This window comes from Aquarana catesbeiana, linkage group LG07 (genome assembly GCF_042186555.1).
Source record: "Aquarana catesbeiana isolate 2022-GZ linkage group LG07, ASM4218655v1, whole genome shotgun sequence".
NCBI classification, from domain to species: domain Eukaryota; kingdom Metazoa; phylum Chordata; class Amphibia; order Anura; family Ranidae; genus Aquarana; species Aquarana catesbeiana.
Genome location: NC_133330.1, coordinates 32,173,160 through 32,189,233, shown reverse-complemented (window position 1 = coordinate 32,189,233; position 16,074 = coordinate 32,173,160). Strand labels below are relative to the sequence as shown.

Here is a 16,074-nt window from a genome sequence, read left to right as displayed (position 1 = left end):
ACAGCGGGCCTGTCCTCAAAAGCATTGCCCATGTCAAATCATCTGAAGGTACGAGCTTATATCCAGGGTCTATGAATGTTTTGCCTGTGTCTTGTACTATATGATTAAGACAAATTGCTCATTCATTCACAGAACCCACCACCTGAAGTCTCTGCTCCTTGGCTCTAGGAAGGCGAGCTTGGCCATCCACAATGGTGACCACATCTAGCACAACTTGGGAGTCTTACTACTTTTATTAAAGCAACAATCTAACATAAAAATATTATCAGGAAGGAATGGACCTCTTCCTAATAACATCAGCCCCAAAAATTAAGCTTCTCCCCTGATGTGGCCATGGGGTAATAGCTACACATTGTAAGTAACATTTGGTAAATTATTACTTTGGGTTGGAAACCCCTAAAAGTGTGATTCCAGATAAAATTTCTGGGGGGGAGAAGGGTTAGAGTGACCCTCAACCTGATTTATTTGATGCTTGTGTGCCGGTCTTTGGCAATAAGTCAAGGGAATCCTGGGAAGGTGTCCCCTCTGGGGAGATTTAGGGTCTCTTCCTGTTCTAGTGACAAATGAAAAGAGTATTGCCCTCTGAAAAAAATTCTAAACCTTTCCCAGTCTACCTCAAACTAAAAGAAAATGTTTTGGCAGGGGTTCCACTCTAAACTTGCTAAGTGACTGTGAAAGTCTCCCCTTTGCTTTCTCAATTCTGTTTCTATAGCAAATTATATTTAAAGAAAAGAGGAGGGGGGGGGAGACATGGACCAACAGAGGCATCAAGAGTCTGTAACATCTCAAGAGCCAACATAAAAAGCCAACAGGAAAACCCCAACAGTCTCTCACGTACCCCAGTGGACCTTTACTTTGCTCTAAGCACATTTTAAATGCTTTTTATTCACCCAGCAAAACCATACATTAGCATCACAATTCATGGACAACAATGCTGACACCAGAGACCACCAGTAACCTACATGAAATCTCTCATACCATAGAAAATAAACCCCTAGCAACAGCGAGAAAGTCAAAGGTCGCTCTGTTGAGTGAGTGATGGTTGTGTGATAACTGTATCCCAGCAAAACGCATAAAAAGCTCTTTCATAGGCAAATGTGTCTTTGTACGGATGATTTTTTTCTGTATAGCTGATGGAATGTGAAGCAGAAAATCATTGTCGGCAAAGTAACACGAATCGACATCAGTGCAAAATAGCTACAAATATAGTACAAAGTGGATCTGTTACAACGGTGCAATGGAAGAGGGTGGTGAAGGCATCTGAGTGTCGGAATTCCTCATCTCTTTACTCATTCCAGGTGAGGGGCTCAAACAAAGTGTAGATGAGGAGAGCACCACAAGTCCAGAAAAAACTTTTTACTCTTGCTATAAGAGCAAAAGGGAAAGCCAACACGTTTTGAGGCTCAAAAACTCCTCCATCAGTGCTGGCAGTGATAGGGGAAAATACTGGACGCTATTCTAACCTTTCTTTGCATCACTACCAGGATTTGAACCCTGAAGCATGATGGCTTTTGTTCTCAACATTATATCAGGATTAAAAAGCGTTTAAAGTGATATTAAAGCCTTTTTTTTTTTTTTTTAAATAACAAAAATGTTATACTTGCCTGCTCTGTGTAATGGTTTTGCACAGAGCCGCCCAGATCCTCCTCTTCTCAGGTCCTACGCCAGTGTTCCTGGCTCCTTTCTCCTGCCGGGTGTCCCCACAGCAAGCAGCTTGCTCTGGGGTCTCCCCAGCAGGCGTGCTCCCGAGTCGTGGCTGTGTGTGTCCATTTACACGCGGAGCTGCGGCTTGGCCCGCCCCCTCCGTCTCTTGATTGGCTTACTGGCTGTGATTTACAGCAGCGGGAGCCAATGGGAGGCAAGGCTCTCGTTCGAAGGGGGGGGCTGCTGCACTAAAGGTTTTTTACCTTCATGCAAACATCGCATGAAGGTAAAAAACCTTGTGCCTTCAGAACCACTGTAAGGCTCGTAAACACTAAGAAAATCGGGTGAACAATTTAGTCCAAGGAACGATCGTATGATTTTCTGTATACACAACTTTCAACAGCCGATTCCGACCTTCTGAACTAAAATTTCCAAAGGGACAAACTGTATTGCGCAAAATGATGTACTTGCACAGAGGAGCCACCGATGCACGTGTCTGGTGGACCCGATGTCCATCGGCCACCCGCAATCGCGGTACAGAGAGGTAGAACGGGCATATGCCTATGTAAACAAGGTAGATACCCGTTCTGACAGGGGACAACCTGGAGATCTGCTGTTCCTAGTGATTAGGAACAGCGATCTCTGTGTTGTTCCTGTCAGCACTTACCTCACACAGTAAGAAAAAACACACTGAGGGAACACATTTAACCCCTTGATCGCCCTGTTAACCTCTTCCCTGCCAGTGTCATTTATACAGTAATCCGTGCATTTTTTTTTAGCACTGAGCACTGTATTGGGGTCACTGGTCCCTAAAAAGTGTCACTTAAGGTCAGATTTGTCCGCCGCAATGTCGCAGTCCCGCTAAAAATCGCAGATCGCCATTACTAGTAAAAAAAAAAAAAAGTCTATACATCTATCCCGCAGTTTGTAGATGCTATAAAACTTTTGTGCAAACCAATCAATACACACTTATTGGGATTTTTTTATACTAAAAATATGTAGAATACATATTGGCCTAAATTGATGAAGAAATTAGTTTAAAAAAAAAAAAAAATTTGGATATGTATTATAGCAGAAAGTCAAATTTTTTTTTTTTCCCAAAATTGTCACTCTTTTTTTGTTTTTAGAGCAAAAAATAAAAACCACAGAGGTGATCAAATACCACCAAAAGAAAGCTCTATTTGGGGAAAAAAGAACATACATTTTAATTGGGTACAGCGTCACACGCCAGCACAATTGTCAGTTAAAGTAACGCAGTGCCGTGTCGCAAAAAATGTCCTGGTCATTAAGGGGTAAATTCTTCCGGGGCTGAAGTGGTTAATGTGTACCATTTTCATATGAGAAAACTCAGAAAAGAAAGACTGCGCATGATCAGAAACAAATAAAAAGAAAAACCTTGGTCGCACAAGAATTTTTGTACATCATTTCATTCCTCGGTTACGACTTGCTGTGCAACAACCAGGAAGATCAGCGATCGTTGGTCCAATTATCTAATAGCGTTTACCCCACTTTGCTGGACTTATTTACAAACTTATGGCGCTCTCACACTTTACACTTTTTTCGATTACCCCAGGGACCCCTATATTATAGCAAGCTGCCTGAGTTGGACACCAAATTTGAATTTACCTGTCCTTGGGTCCGGCACTCCACCAACACTATTTAGGTGAGTGACTCGAGAAGCCCTGAAGTGTATGTAATAATAACAACTCTAACAAATTTTTCATTGTACCAGCAAAAGGAATGTCGCACACCGAGATGTCATGAAATATTCTTCCTTTATTAAAAAAGCCAGCTAAGAAAAAAAAATCCATTCTGACATGTTTCCAGCTAGGCACAGCGCTCAAAGATTTCTCGAGAAAGCACTGTGCCTAGCGCAAAATATCTCAGAAAGATAAATTTAAAAGTGCATGATTAAAAAAAAAAAAAAAAAAAAAAAAAAAGATCAGAGGTAGAAATGAGCAAATAATCAGATCAAAGATAGCAAATATCCAATTCATCTACAGTTATTCTGTGATTGAATGCAATTACCCTTTGCTTTATAAAATAGGCCCATTGATGTTTGCTGACTTTGTAACACATTCATATTAAAAGCCATCAGCATTACCTGTTTCTCAGTAATAGCGTAGATATATTGGCGGTCGGGGCTGAGAACCAAGTCCCTGAGGATGGCGTTTCCTTCGTGAACCAGTACATTCTCATACTGCTGCGTGGCGTGGGGGAAGGGGCTGGACAGGTCGACCAAAATCTATGGAAGAAAAAAAACAAGTGTCGGTTAGCCCCTTCAAAAGCAATAAACATCACATCACAAATCAATTTCCATATACATGTTAGGATGACATTTTAGTAAAGCAGTTGGTATAGACAGGAGTGCGGCCTCTGACTGCCAGAGCTCAGGCTCTTTGTACAACCAATTTGTACTTGGGATAAGCCCGGGAAAGTGTGTCCACCAGTAAGTTGCGTAGTCAGTTTGGTGATAGACACTACTGGAGGGCAGCTTTTTGCTTCTTTCCAGCTTGTTTTCTAAAACAGTGGACCAAACGGCGGCCCATGTGCTGGATGCGGCCATTTGCTTCCTTTTATCTGGCCCTTGAGACTCTATTTCTCTTACTGATACTAGGCACTGTTCCACCCTTTGACATAAGGGAAGCGACACCAATGAGGAGGCACTGTTCCTCCAACTGACACCAACCATGAGGCATCATTCCTTCCACTGACACCAACATTGGGGTGCTATGCCTCCTAATGACACCATTGATGGGGCACTATTCCCCTTACTAATACCAATGACTACTGACCACAAGTGCTATGTACAGTAATTTTATTTTTTTTTTACTCCCACTGACCACCAAGCCTGAGGTATTGTTTACTCCCATTGACGCCAGGGCATTTTCTAACCCCACTGGCCACAGTCCCCCTAAAGTCTAAAGGACAGCACACTGGTCCTTTGTTTATAAAGTTTGGAGGCCCCTTTTCTACAACAAACAATGCTATATAAAACTCACTTCTGCACCAACACTATTTCAAGTAGAGTTTGAAGTAGAATATGGCTCTATAAATCTAGGTTGTATCTTTACTACAAGCCAACTGTCCACAACAGGCATAAAAAGAATGACTTCCAGGACTTCGCCCATTATACTATATTACATAGTATTCTTGAAGAGTAAAGATCTAGGACAGAGGTAGACAACCTAAGCACTCAAGCTCTTGGGGAATTACAAGTCCGATGACACTTTGCAAGACTTGAACAGCCACAGTCTTGATTTGTGGTATCAGCATAGCTGAAGTGTGGAAGTTGCCTACCCGGTGTCTTGCCGAGAATGTTCCCTCGGCGGATAAGTTCCCCCCCGTACTGCGCAGGCGCAGCGCCTGCGCAGTACATACTACTCTCAGCCGCCGGAGATAGCCGAAGCTCAAATGCTTCAATCAGCTGTACACGGCGCCTGCGCTCTGGGTCCAGGTTCCTTCCCCACCATCCAAGTGGACCTAGAGGGGGAATCTAAAAGTGCCGAGCGCAGCGAAGCCGTGCCCGAAGCGTGGCGAGCAAAGCGAGCCCGCGAGGGGCCCTCTTCCAGGCGCCGTGTACAGCTGATTTTCAGCTGTTGTGCTTCGGCTATTTCCGCCGATACCTACTGCGCAGGCGCAGTAGAGGGGGGAACTTATACGCCGAGCGGAACTTTCTCGGCAGAACACCGGCTGTAGGAGCTTACAAATGCAAAAAGTACTCAAAAGAACATGAGCTGCCAATAAAAAATGTTAGACATTTTATCCAAGACTGGTCTTAAAATTCCTTCAGGAATGTGACCAGCTACTTCTGCCAGTTGACATCCAACATTTCTGCCGTGAAGAGTTGAGAATAAAACAAGGGTCCTAACTGGTTGCTTTGGGCAGCTAAAATGTTGCCCAAAACCTTACCACAGTTTTGGTGTCTTTATATCTAGAATAACTAAAGGCAAAATTTTTGTTTCAGTTTTGGATAGAGTAGAGAGGAATTAGAATGGTTATTGCTGTCTGTGCCCCCGGTAGGGAGAGTTACCCTCTCTATTTGTCTTGTTTAGTATAATTGAAAGTGAAAGTAAAGAAAATACCAAATTTTGGGTTGTCCCCAGAAAAGTAATAGAGAGGAAATGTTCCAATGTGGAGAGTGAAAATTGAGTACTGTCGTGGAGACCAATTCTGGTGACCTGGAGGTCCTCAAGGAACTCCCTTGATTTGCAGGGATTTCTTCTCACTTTTTGTTTGGCTATGGGACAGGAAGTGAAGGAAAATCTGTGAAATGGGACAGAGGGTGCTCTATCCAAAATGAAAAAAAAAAAAGCTTTGCTTTTAAAGAAGAACTAAATTGATGCCGGTCACATACAAGGCAGTTCTAAAAACTTTTGATTAACTTTCGTTTAACTTTCGATTAAAAAATAAAAATTCTTGCAAAACATGCCTCAACCCGCCACCTTTGGTTTGATAATGTCAGGTTTTTGAAATAGAAAGAATGGGCAGTTCTATTCTCAACAAGCCATTTTTTCGATTGAAAGTTGATGGAACCCTTCCACAATTGTCATGTTCATGGTCAACTTAAGGTTGTGTTGTAGAACCATGGAAACGACTATGCTCTACGCCAACCTCCCTTCAACACAGAGGAACCCGTGAAATAACTTTATGGTCCCAGGAAACCCATGCTAAAAATTACTATAGCTGCAACTCATGATACATTAGCGTGATGATCAGTTGGAAGAATGCTTACAGATAGCTAAAAAGATTATTGGCATCAGTGGGAACTAATCTGAGAGGCAGAAATGGCTCATTGCAGAAGGAAGCAAGGAGAAATTTCTGCCTCTACCTCTGGAGGAACCATAGCAACCTCTAGAAGAACCATAGGGTTCCATGGAACCCTGGTTGAGAAACCCTACTCTACGTTGTGTAGTGGTTTGTACACACTTTCTCCTAATTGCAACCAAAACCTCACTTTAGTTCCCCCCACAGAATAGAGCAAGAAAGGAAGACTCATCAGACTAAGGGCAGTAAAAAAACATCTTCCTTAAGACCTTTACGCCCGAGGCCCCTTAATATGCAACAAAGTCCCAAAGAAAGAGTTAAAACAAGCGGTTTAATTAGTTTGGGGATTCTCTCAGCAAAAGCTGTTTAATTACAGACCACTCAATCCCAGGGACCGTCTCATCATTTCTCGGTCAATACTCGTGCTAATCCAAACCACTACAGGGCCTCAGCCGTGTTTACCACTATGGAGGCAAAGCGGCAGCTGATAAACACACGATTGAGCCCTTCAAATAAACTCCCCAGTGCTATTAAAAAGATTAGAAGGACACAAGCAAACACATGGAGTATTAGACAAACACGGGATCACAATTGCTGCGCCAACTTGACATTCGTGAAGTGTTGTATAGCCGTGCAGTGAATGCTCGCTGTGAGAGTGTATAAGCCAATGTGAGTGCTTTACAGTGATTAAACACGGACGACAGATAGACCTGCTCCAGAGGAAAGCAAATATTAACACAAAAGACGAGGAAACACCCCCCCCCCCCCCATACCCTGTAAGATGGCTGAGCAGTCAACAGACGCAGGAGGGCTCTGTACAGTGTCAGGATGACATTAGCTGTGGATGGGCAAGGTTGCCCGGGCAACGGCAGCAACAAGAAAACAGCTAGTGAAACGTGGGCACGTAGTGTGAATGGACAAGGGGGGGGATCAGTAATCGAAGACAGAGAAAGGGGCTCTTGAAGGAACATTCCATTTTTTTTTTTATATTTTAGTAAAATGTCTGACGGATGATCGGCCTTGGACAGCTAGTTGCCAGAAGCAAACAAAAAGATTGTTCTATGCATTCCACCAGTGCAGGGAGGGCGATCTTAGATCAACCAGACTTATCATAACATCTCTCTCATTTCAATCTCAATAGGTCAATTTTTTAGTTGACTGCCAAGTCTGTGTATCACATTATTTTGGTCACATGCCTATAGAACGACATGTACTCGATTTTGACCTCCTCAGTAGGAAAACAAATACATTTTTGGCATAATAATTGCTGCTTAGCAACCAATCCTTAACGTTACTCAAATTTTTTTTTTAAAAATATAGTATTAAAAAAAAAAAAAAAGAGATAGTTGCAAAACCCAATAGTTTTGGCATAAACCATTATAAATGCCAACACAATAAAAAAAAAAATGCAGTAGAATAGGGGTCTCCAAACTATGGCCCTACAATTGTTCAGGAACTACAATTCCCATCATGCCTAGTCATGTCTGGGAATGTCAGAGCTTTACAATGCCTCAGGGAACGTGTAGTTCCGCAATAGCTGGAGGGCCGTAGTTTGGTGATCCCTGCTCTAGATCATCTATTCTCATCCACGAGCATTCTTCCATTTGACCGCCACTGTAAGAAGCATTCTTCCTACTTGCCACCAAAGTATGAAGCATTCTTCCTACTGACTACCAAAGTAAGGAGGACATTCTTCCAATTGACCACCACTGTAAGGGGGACATTCTTCTAATTGGCCACCAATGAAAGGCGGACATTCCTTCTACTTACCACCAATGTAGGAAGCACTCTTTCTACGGACTACCAAAGTAAGGAGGACATTCTTCCTACTGACCACCAAAGTAAGGAGGACATTCTTCCAATTGACCACCAATGTAAGGAGGGCATTCTTCCTAAAGAACCACCAATGTATGTGGGGCATTTTTCCAATTGGCCACCAGTGTAAGGAGGACATTCTTCCTACCGAACCACCAATGTATGTGGGGCATTTTTCCAATTGACCACCAATGTAAGAAACATTCTTTCTACTGACTACTAAAGTAAGGGGAGCATCCATCCTACTGACCACTATTGTATGAGGGGCATTCTCCCATTTGACCGCCAAAGTAGGGGGGCATTCTTCCTACTGACCACCAATGTAATGGGCATTTTCTTTTAGACCCCCGATGAATTTAGCAGGGGTACCCTGAAACCTGAATATTTTTTTTTAAGGGTTTTTCTTGGGTATAAAAGTTTAGTAAGGCTTCTCTAGATGGAAGCAGATACAAACTTTGACACAACAATTAACATTGCTTCTCTCTTCACCACCCCGCATGTTGAACAAAGACTGTATTGCCCATTTTCTGTATGATATTTAGTCTGTAGATGTAATAAATGTAATCATGTAGCTGTATTTTAAGTAGTTTTAAACCTTAGATGGCATTTGTTTACTTTTTAAATAAAATCCTGTTTTCACCTTTTTTCATACTTTGCTGCATCTCAGTGTGGCTGATCTCCTGCGGCTTTGTTGCAGCTATTTCATACACTCAATGCATCACTCAGGCAGGTTTCCTAATGGTGACAAAAGAAGGCCATGTCTATGTAACGTGTGCTTGTAGTGTCCATCGCAAGTCCATGTGACAGGGGGACAATACAGGAGCACAATTGGAAGACAGGCACAGAGCATTGTCACTCTTATGCCCTGTACACACGGTCGGACATTGATCGGACATTCCGACAACAAAATCCTAGGGTTTTTTCTGACGGATGTTGGCTCAAACTTGTCCTGCATACACACGGTCACACAAAGTTGTCGGAAAATCCGATCGTTCTGAACGCGGTGACGTAAAACACGTACGTCGGGACTATAAACGGGGCAGTAGCCAATAGCTTTCATCTCTTTATTTATTCTGAGCATGCGTGGTACTTTGTGTGTCGGATTTGTGTACACACGATCGGAAATTCCGACAACGGATTTTGTTGTCGGAAAATTTTATAGCCTGCTCTCAAACTTTGTGTGTCGGAAAATCCGATGGAAAATGTGTGATGGAGCCCACACGCGGTCGGAATTTCCAACAACAAGGTCCTATCACACATTTTCCGTCGGAAAATCCGACCGTGTGTACGGGGCATAACAGAAGTGCTTCAACAGGGATCTCCATGGCAGAATCACCAGATATTATTTTAATAAAGACTGCAAAATTTAAAATATTTAAAAAAAAAAAAAATTTTTACTTTTAATTATAAATTTATAAAAACGTTATTGCTTAAAAAAAAAAAAAATTTTTTTTATATATTTATATATATATATATATATATATATATATATATATATATATATATATATATATATATATATATATATATATATATATATATATATAAAATAATAAAATGATACAAAAATTGCTTAATTTATTAGATCAGTCTATTTAAGATTTGCGGGATATCCATTAATAAAAAAGAAAAACATTTATGAGGGCCTTTTGAGTACAGAATAAATAGGCTGCTCTTTGTCATTTCCGAATTCCACCAGAATCTTTAATATCATCCCTTCTACAAAATTAAAAAAAAAAAAAAAAAACACTAATTAGAAGACTCAGGCAACTTGACTATCTGAGCATATAAGGCACAGAAGCACTCAGACCTGACTGAGCCCCTCCAAAGCGTTACGATGGAGTCCTATAGGCCGTGCCAGAAGCCTCTGTGCCAAGAACGCACCCCGAGGCCGAAAAGCTGGGAGCAGAGGGCCCGGGATCCCCAGAGCGGGCTCATTAGCATGGAAATATATGCCAGCTCGTAAACAAATCACAGGCCTCGTTTAATTAGAGGCAAGGCTTTGATTCTCTGCCAGCATCCCGATAACATCGGAGGATTATTTTTAGGCAGTTTTACTAAACAAATGTACTTAATTAAGGGAGCGGACCCTCCGATGATTTAAAGGAACAGGCCTCATTGTTTACAAACATGGGTCGTTTAAATATAGTGGCTGCGTTCATCTGCCAATCTCTGTTTGAAAATCACTTTGTAAATTTGTATTATATTTATGACCTTATTGTCCCTTTTTCTTTCTTTTGAATAAACAGGGAAAAAAAAAAAAAAGGAGAAAAGGAGTCTTCCTTGTCCATACCTCCAATGTACAACTGGCCAGATCATGGCAAACGTAAGTGAATTCAGTAATTTAAAGAAACACCAAATACAACAAAAAGCAACAAACATGATCTCCGTGATATAGAATAAAATAGTTGATAGCAAAAAAACAAAAGCGGCAAAGTGCTTTCGTTAACTGTGTCTACTACGGTACGTTTATAAACGCCATGGCTAACAAGGAGTTAAAGCAAGTTCATCTGTGATTGATTAGCTGTAGTGGAGGGCAGGGGAGACAATGGGGGTTCAATAGACCCCCAATGTCTCTATAAAAAGAACCTGTCACCAGCCCAATGCTATCACATTGGAGGCTTGCTTGTAATATAAATAAAGTTAAAAAAAAAAAAAAGGATAAAAAATACAAATAAATTTAAAAAAAATGTACAGTGTAGGGCACTGCAAGGGTTTTTTTTTGCAATTTCACAGCTTGTTTTAATGCTTGCCGTGTTTTGGCATTTATTTTGGTATCTATTTACTTGATGCAATCTCATCTTTTATATTTTACAAAAAAACATTGGATATAATATTATATTTGTTTTCACTTAAAATTTTAGTGTATTTTTTTCTAAAAATATGCCTTTCATAAATAGCTGTGCAAAGATCATACAAAAAATAAATAAATAAATACTATCACCATTTTATTCTCCAGGGCCTCTGCTACCTTTGGGGGGGGGGGGGGGGGAATAAAGCACTTTCTAGCAATAAATGCTGATTTTTAACCCCAGTAGATAAGTGATTAAAGTAAAAAATCTTTTTTTTTTAAGTAGAAAAGGCTAAAACCTGTAAACATACTGTTGCCTGCATCCCCATCTGGGAGAACTTTTCTCACTTCCTGTTCAAGTGACACAATAAGATATATGCTCCAATGTATGCTTTGATAAGCTCCTATATATTTGCTCCAGTATGAGCAGAAATCCATCCACTGTCAGTTGTCATTTGAACCTCCTCAACTGTCAATCATGAGCATTAATCTCTCTTCCTGCTGTGTCACCAGGATAGGGTGTATAGGGAATGTAGGATTTAAAGAAAAACTCCAACCATAAATTATCATAGAAAAATGAGAAGCAGATTTTGTTGCAATTTTGAACAAAAAGATAGATTGTGATCTGGCAAGTATATACAAAAAGGATATCTGCAATTTATTTACTATAATTCTTCTCGTCAGCCATATTTCTGCACACGCATTCTTTACGACTTGGGATGGGACACATTGAGATATATACTGCCGTATCTCTTTCTGCCACTAGATGTCCTCAGTGTGGTGGCCAGCATCATTTAACCTGGATCGGCTCCCAGTCTGTGACTGGACAGTGATCAGAGAAGCAGCTCAATTGATGACCTTAGCTCTCTGTAATTCTGCTCTCTCCTCCAATCTGCATGCTTCTCGTCAGCACATGAACTTATTGGCTCCTTGTGCTGCTTCTTTCTTTGACATTCCAGCCTTGCTGTACAGGGACTGCAAGAGGCTGATAACCAAGGTCGTATTCTGGTACTTATATTGCTTTTATTTAAAGATTGTCTTAATTTCCACTTCACAAGTTTTTTTTTTTTGTATTAAAAAAAAAAAATGTGTGTGTGTACATAAAAGGCGGCCAGCAATTTAGTTGCCATAATTCTGTCGGCCAAATTTATTTGCACGCATTCTTTAATACTGTTAAGGAATGTGTGTATTTAACACGGGTGCGTCAAGGTTGAATATCTGCCGATTCCATGCCGGCTCACCGTAGAAGTGTGACACCGTCAGCAGAATCTGGATTGTCACACCATCAGGGCTGATCTCCATCAGTAATGTTTGTCTGGGACGATTGCCGGGGAAGGAGCGCGTTCCACACACACATCATATGCATTTATATGTGCGCAGCAGTCCCAGCCAAGAGCTATAAAATTCTTCCGGCTGCACAAGTCTGCAAAAACAGGCTGGAGATCAGATCACGGCATGGAAGGTGCCCATCGTATTCTAAGACCTCTACCACCAGCGGAGGACGACCCCCCCCCCAACTCCAGGCCAACTTAAAGGGACGGTCTTCTGAGTTCTGGAAATTCATCCCTGAATGGATGCCAATGGTGCTGCGTTCATCCTCATCCAGCCGCAGCCTGCCTGCAACAGGGCTAGATGTTGTACCTGTCCCTCCAAGGCAACGAGAAGAACGCACTGCAACTAAACGCCCTCAGTGTGCAAGGGGCCTTAGTGGTAACCTAAAATGAAATGTGCCCTTTTGTCTTGCATGCTTCCTGAAAAATAATACTGCACTTCCCAGTATGTGGATGTGGCCTCCGCTCTCCAATACCTTCAGCGTGGGCGCTCAACCTGCGGCCCTCCAGCTGTTGCAAAACTATAAGCCCCCATGAGGCATTGCAAGGCTGACAGTTACAAGCATGGCTTCCAAAATCAGAGGCCTGATGAGACTTGTAGTTCCGCAACAGATGGAGGGCCACAGGTTGAGTACCCATGCCCCTACAGCCTCATAAGTGTATATTTGCAGCGTGAGATCTAAAGCAGGGGTCTTCAAACTATGGCCCTCCAGTTGTTCAGGAACTACAATTCCCATCATGCCTAGTCATGTCTGTAAATGTCAGAGTTTTGCAATGCCTCCTGGGATGTGTAGTTCTGCAAAAGCCGGGAGGGCTGTAGTTTGAGGATCCCTGATCTAAAGGCATGTGTGTCAAACACAAGGCCTACGGTCCGAATTCGGCCCCTCCAGGCCATTTCATGTGGCCCTCCCACCTCCCCTGCAGCTGCGGCACCCCCCTCGTCTCTGCCCCCACCTCGTTTCAGTTAGCAGCAGAGAGAACAGAACTCCTCTGCCAGATCCTGGGCAGCTGCGGACAGGTTGGTCTCTGCCACATCTGGAGGAGGTCAGAGCTCCTCCTACAAATCCTGCGCCTCTCTGTGCAGCCGCAGCGCCCCCCTCATCTCTGCCTCCCCTGGTCTCAGCATTCAGGGGGAGTGTGCTCCGGACATCTAGTCTTACAGATACAATCGGCCCTTTGAGGGCGACCATAATGCTAAAGTGGAGTTTGACACCCCTGATCTAAGGCACTACTGTCTCTGACTGCTAAACACAGGAGGTTTGAAGTGAGATTTGGTGATGTCACCGCTGTGCTGCTCAATGTTCTCCTTGCTGGAGGGAAAGCAGCATCTGAGGACCTGTAGTGCAAGGTTCTCCCTGCCCTGCTTGTTTCATGCTGTGAATCTTTGCTTCTATTGTACTGCTCCCTGTTCTTCTTGCCGGAGGGGAAGCTGCACCTGAGGACCTGTAGTGCAAGGTTCCCCCTGCCCTGCTTCATGCATCCTGTAGATCTATTTTTCTATTGTATTGTCCACTGCAGTGCTTACTGGAGGTCTGGGACATGAGGAAGCAAAGCCCGGCCTCTACCTAGAAGGCCACCTTTACAAAGTGACAGGACAAGGTCAAGGAAAAATCAGCCATAGGAGAAATCGCTGTCTAGTCCTTTGTCCTCCGACTTTCTTTGGCAACAGCTACCAGGGTGAGTTCATTTCCTCTTAAAGGACTTCTTGTGGTTGGTGGGGGTAGGGGGGTAGGGTGGCATTAAAACTGATCATCCTCTTTGACGGACACTGCTTACTCAGAGTCCGCCTCAATTCCTAGCTGGAGGACATCCAGCATCATCTTGTCTTTCCTCCCCAGCCTGACTGTCCTTGGCCTGCCCTTTCCATTCATTGGCTTTCAGTTCTTTTAACCATGCAGGCTCAGTTTCACATGTGGGCGTTACCCTAGGGTGGTTTATTTAGGAACGCCCAATCCTCCATATTGACATGCACTCATCAATGCATTTGGATATTTGCGTAACCCCTCCAACTGTAAGCATCAGGACCAAGGAGTACTGAAGCAGGCCCTGTGAATTTTTCAGGAAGCTATGTGCGGCCCTTACCACCAGCCATGATCTGTCTGCATTTCATAGAGAAGCACGGAGACCCAGTGATAGCGTAAAGTTTATTTAATAATGTTGATGGGGGGGGGGGTTTCTAGGAATCAGAGAAGGCAAAATATAAGCAGATAAGAAAAAAAAAAAAGGGAACTGCAGATGCAATCTGAATCCTAATCTCGCGTACAAAGCATTGTACAAGAAAATAGATGCAAATCTCCCCCCTCCCCACAGACAGACATATTTGTTTGTTTCTTCCAATTACAGTCAGGATCAGCACAGCTGATAACAGAATAACATGTCTATTAAAACATATTTTGGATTTCAGTGTCTTCAGCCTCCCCGAGAATTCGGGGTAATTGTATAATTGAGCCGTAACAAGCGCCAGTCGAGGGAAAAGAAGGAAAAAAAAAGGAAAAATGTAACTAAAAAAAAAATTGAATGGGAGCCTTTGGCTACAGCTGTCAAATTACATATTTTAATGAGAGGAAAATAAAGAAATTTTTTTTAAACACGGTGAAGTTAGCGGAGGACTGAAATGTGGGTCAATGGAGACTAAGCGCTCCGGAACAAAGGGATATTAGTGGTGGGAAGGGATCGGGGAGGAGAGCCGAGGACGCCACCGGGGATCCCCACCGAACGACGCATTTCAAACTTGGAAAGCAAAGATTTTGGTTCAGTAGTCGCGTGCCGACGAGGTTTGGATTTGTGCTTCACCCCGACCCTAGCTGATGCTTTCTAAAGTGACATCTGGCACTTTGGGATCCCGAATCGCTCTGCAATAAATGGTAAAGCGCACCACGCGTCTTCGGACGCTATTCATTTTTTTTAATGGAAATACAAATACTGTAGCTGCTGAATTTTAATATTAGAACACTTATCTGTCCAGGGTTCCCGCGATGTCGGCCACCCCAAGCCGATTCGTCCGAAGGCTCTGGGTACCGCCACCTTCACTAAGGGAAACAGGAAGTGAAGCCTTGCGGCTTCACAGCCTGTTTCCTACTGGGCATGTGCGAGTCGTGCTGCACTTTCTGAATGGTCCCCACTGTCTTCTGGGAACTGTGTGTTTCCCAGAAGGCAGCGGGGGGGTGTGTGTTGTGAGGGTGCGAAGCTTCCCCCTTTTTCTGTGGAGCGCCGCTTTAAACAAGGTGTGGTTGTGCCGTGATTGTCGCAATTGTGGCAAACCGCCTCAATTTCCGGTAGGGGGCCAGAAATTTCGTAGATCTCTGCGATCTTACCTGGAAGTGGGAGCGGGCACCTTGTTTTGACAGGTGTCCGCCCCCCACCCCCAAACAAAAAAAATATGTGGCAGTGGAGGGGGGGGGTGTGAACAAGTGAAGCTTTCCCCTTTTGGGTGGAGCGCCGCTTTTTTAACACAGTGTGGTTGTGCCGTGATTGTCGCAATTGTGGCAGACCGTCTCAAAAAAAGGCTGCATTCAAAACATGGACATTTTGAATGGCTGATAGAAAAGCCGTAATTCTGCCCACAATTTCAAAAACTCCCAGGTGTGAATGACAAATCGCACAAAGCACATTTCAGATGGCATTCATTTGAATAGCAGCAAAAAATCGCAGCAAACTGCATTGCGCAAAGCTTGCCGCCCAGATAAAAATTTACCCCAGTATACACTTATGCAATTTCTATGTGGA

The 16,074-nt window shown here is 43.0% G+C and overlaps 1 protein-coding gene across 4 annotated transcripts in view; it reads right to left on the bottom strand.

Moving 5' to 3' along the window:
• PLXNA1 (plexin A1) overlaps positions 1-16,074 on the bottom strand; it is a 429,988-nt gene that overhangs the window by 255,274 nt on the left and 158,640 nt on the right. For all 4 annotated transcript variants that reach the window (XM_073591927.1, XM_073591928.1, XM_073591929.1 and 1 more), the window contains exon 2: positions 3,749-3,889. In XM_073591927.1, coding sequence (XP_073448028.1) covers positions 3,749-3,889 — 141 coding nt within the window. The remainder of the gene's footprint in view (positions 1-3,748; positions 3,890-16,074) is intronic.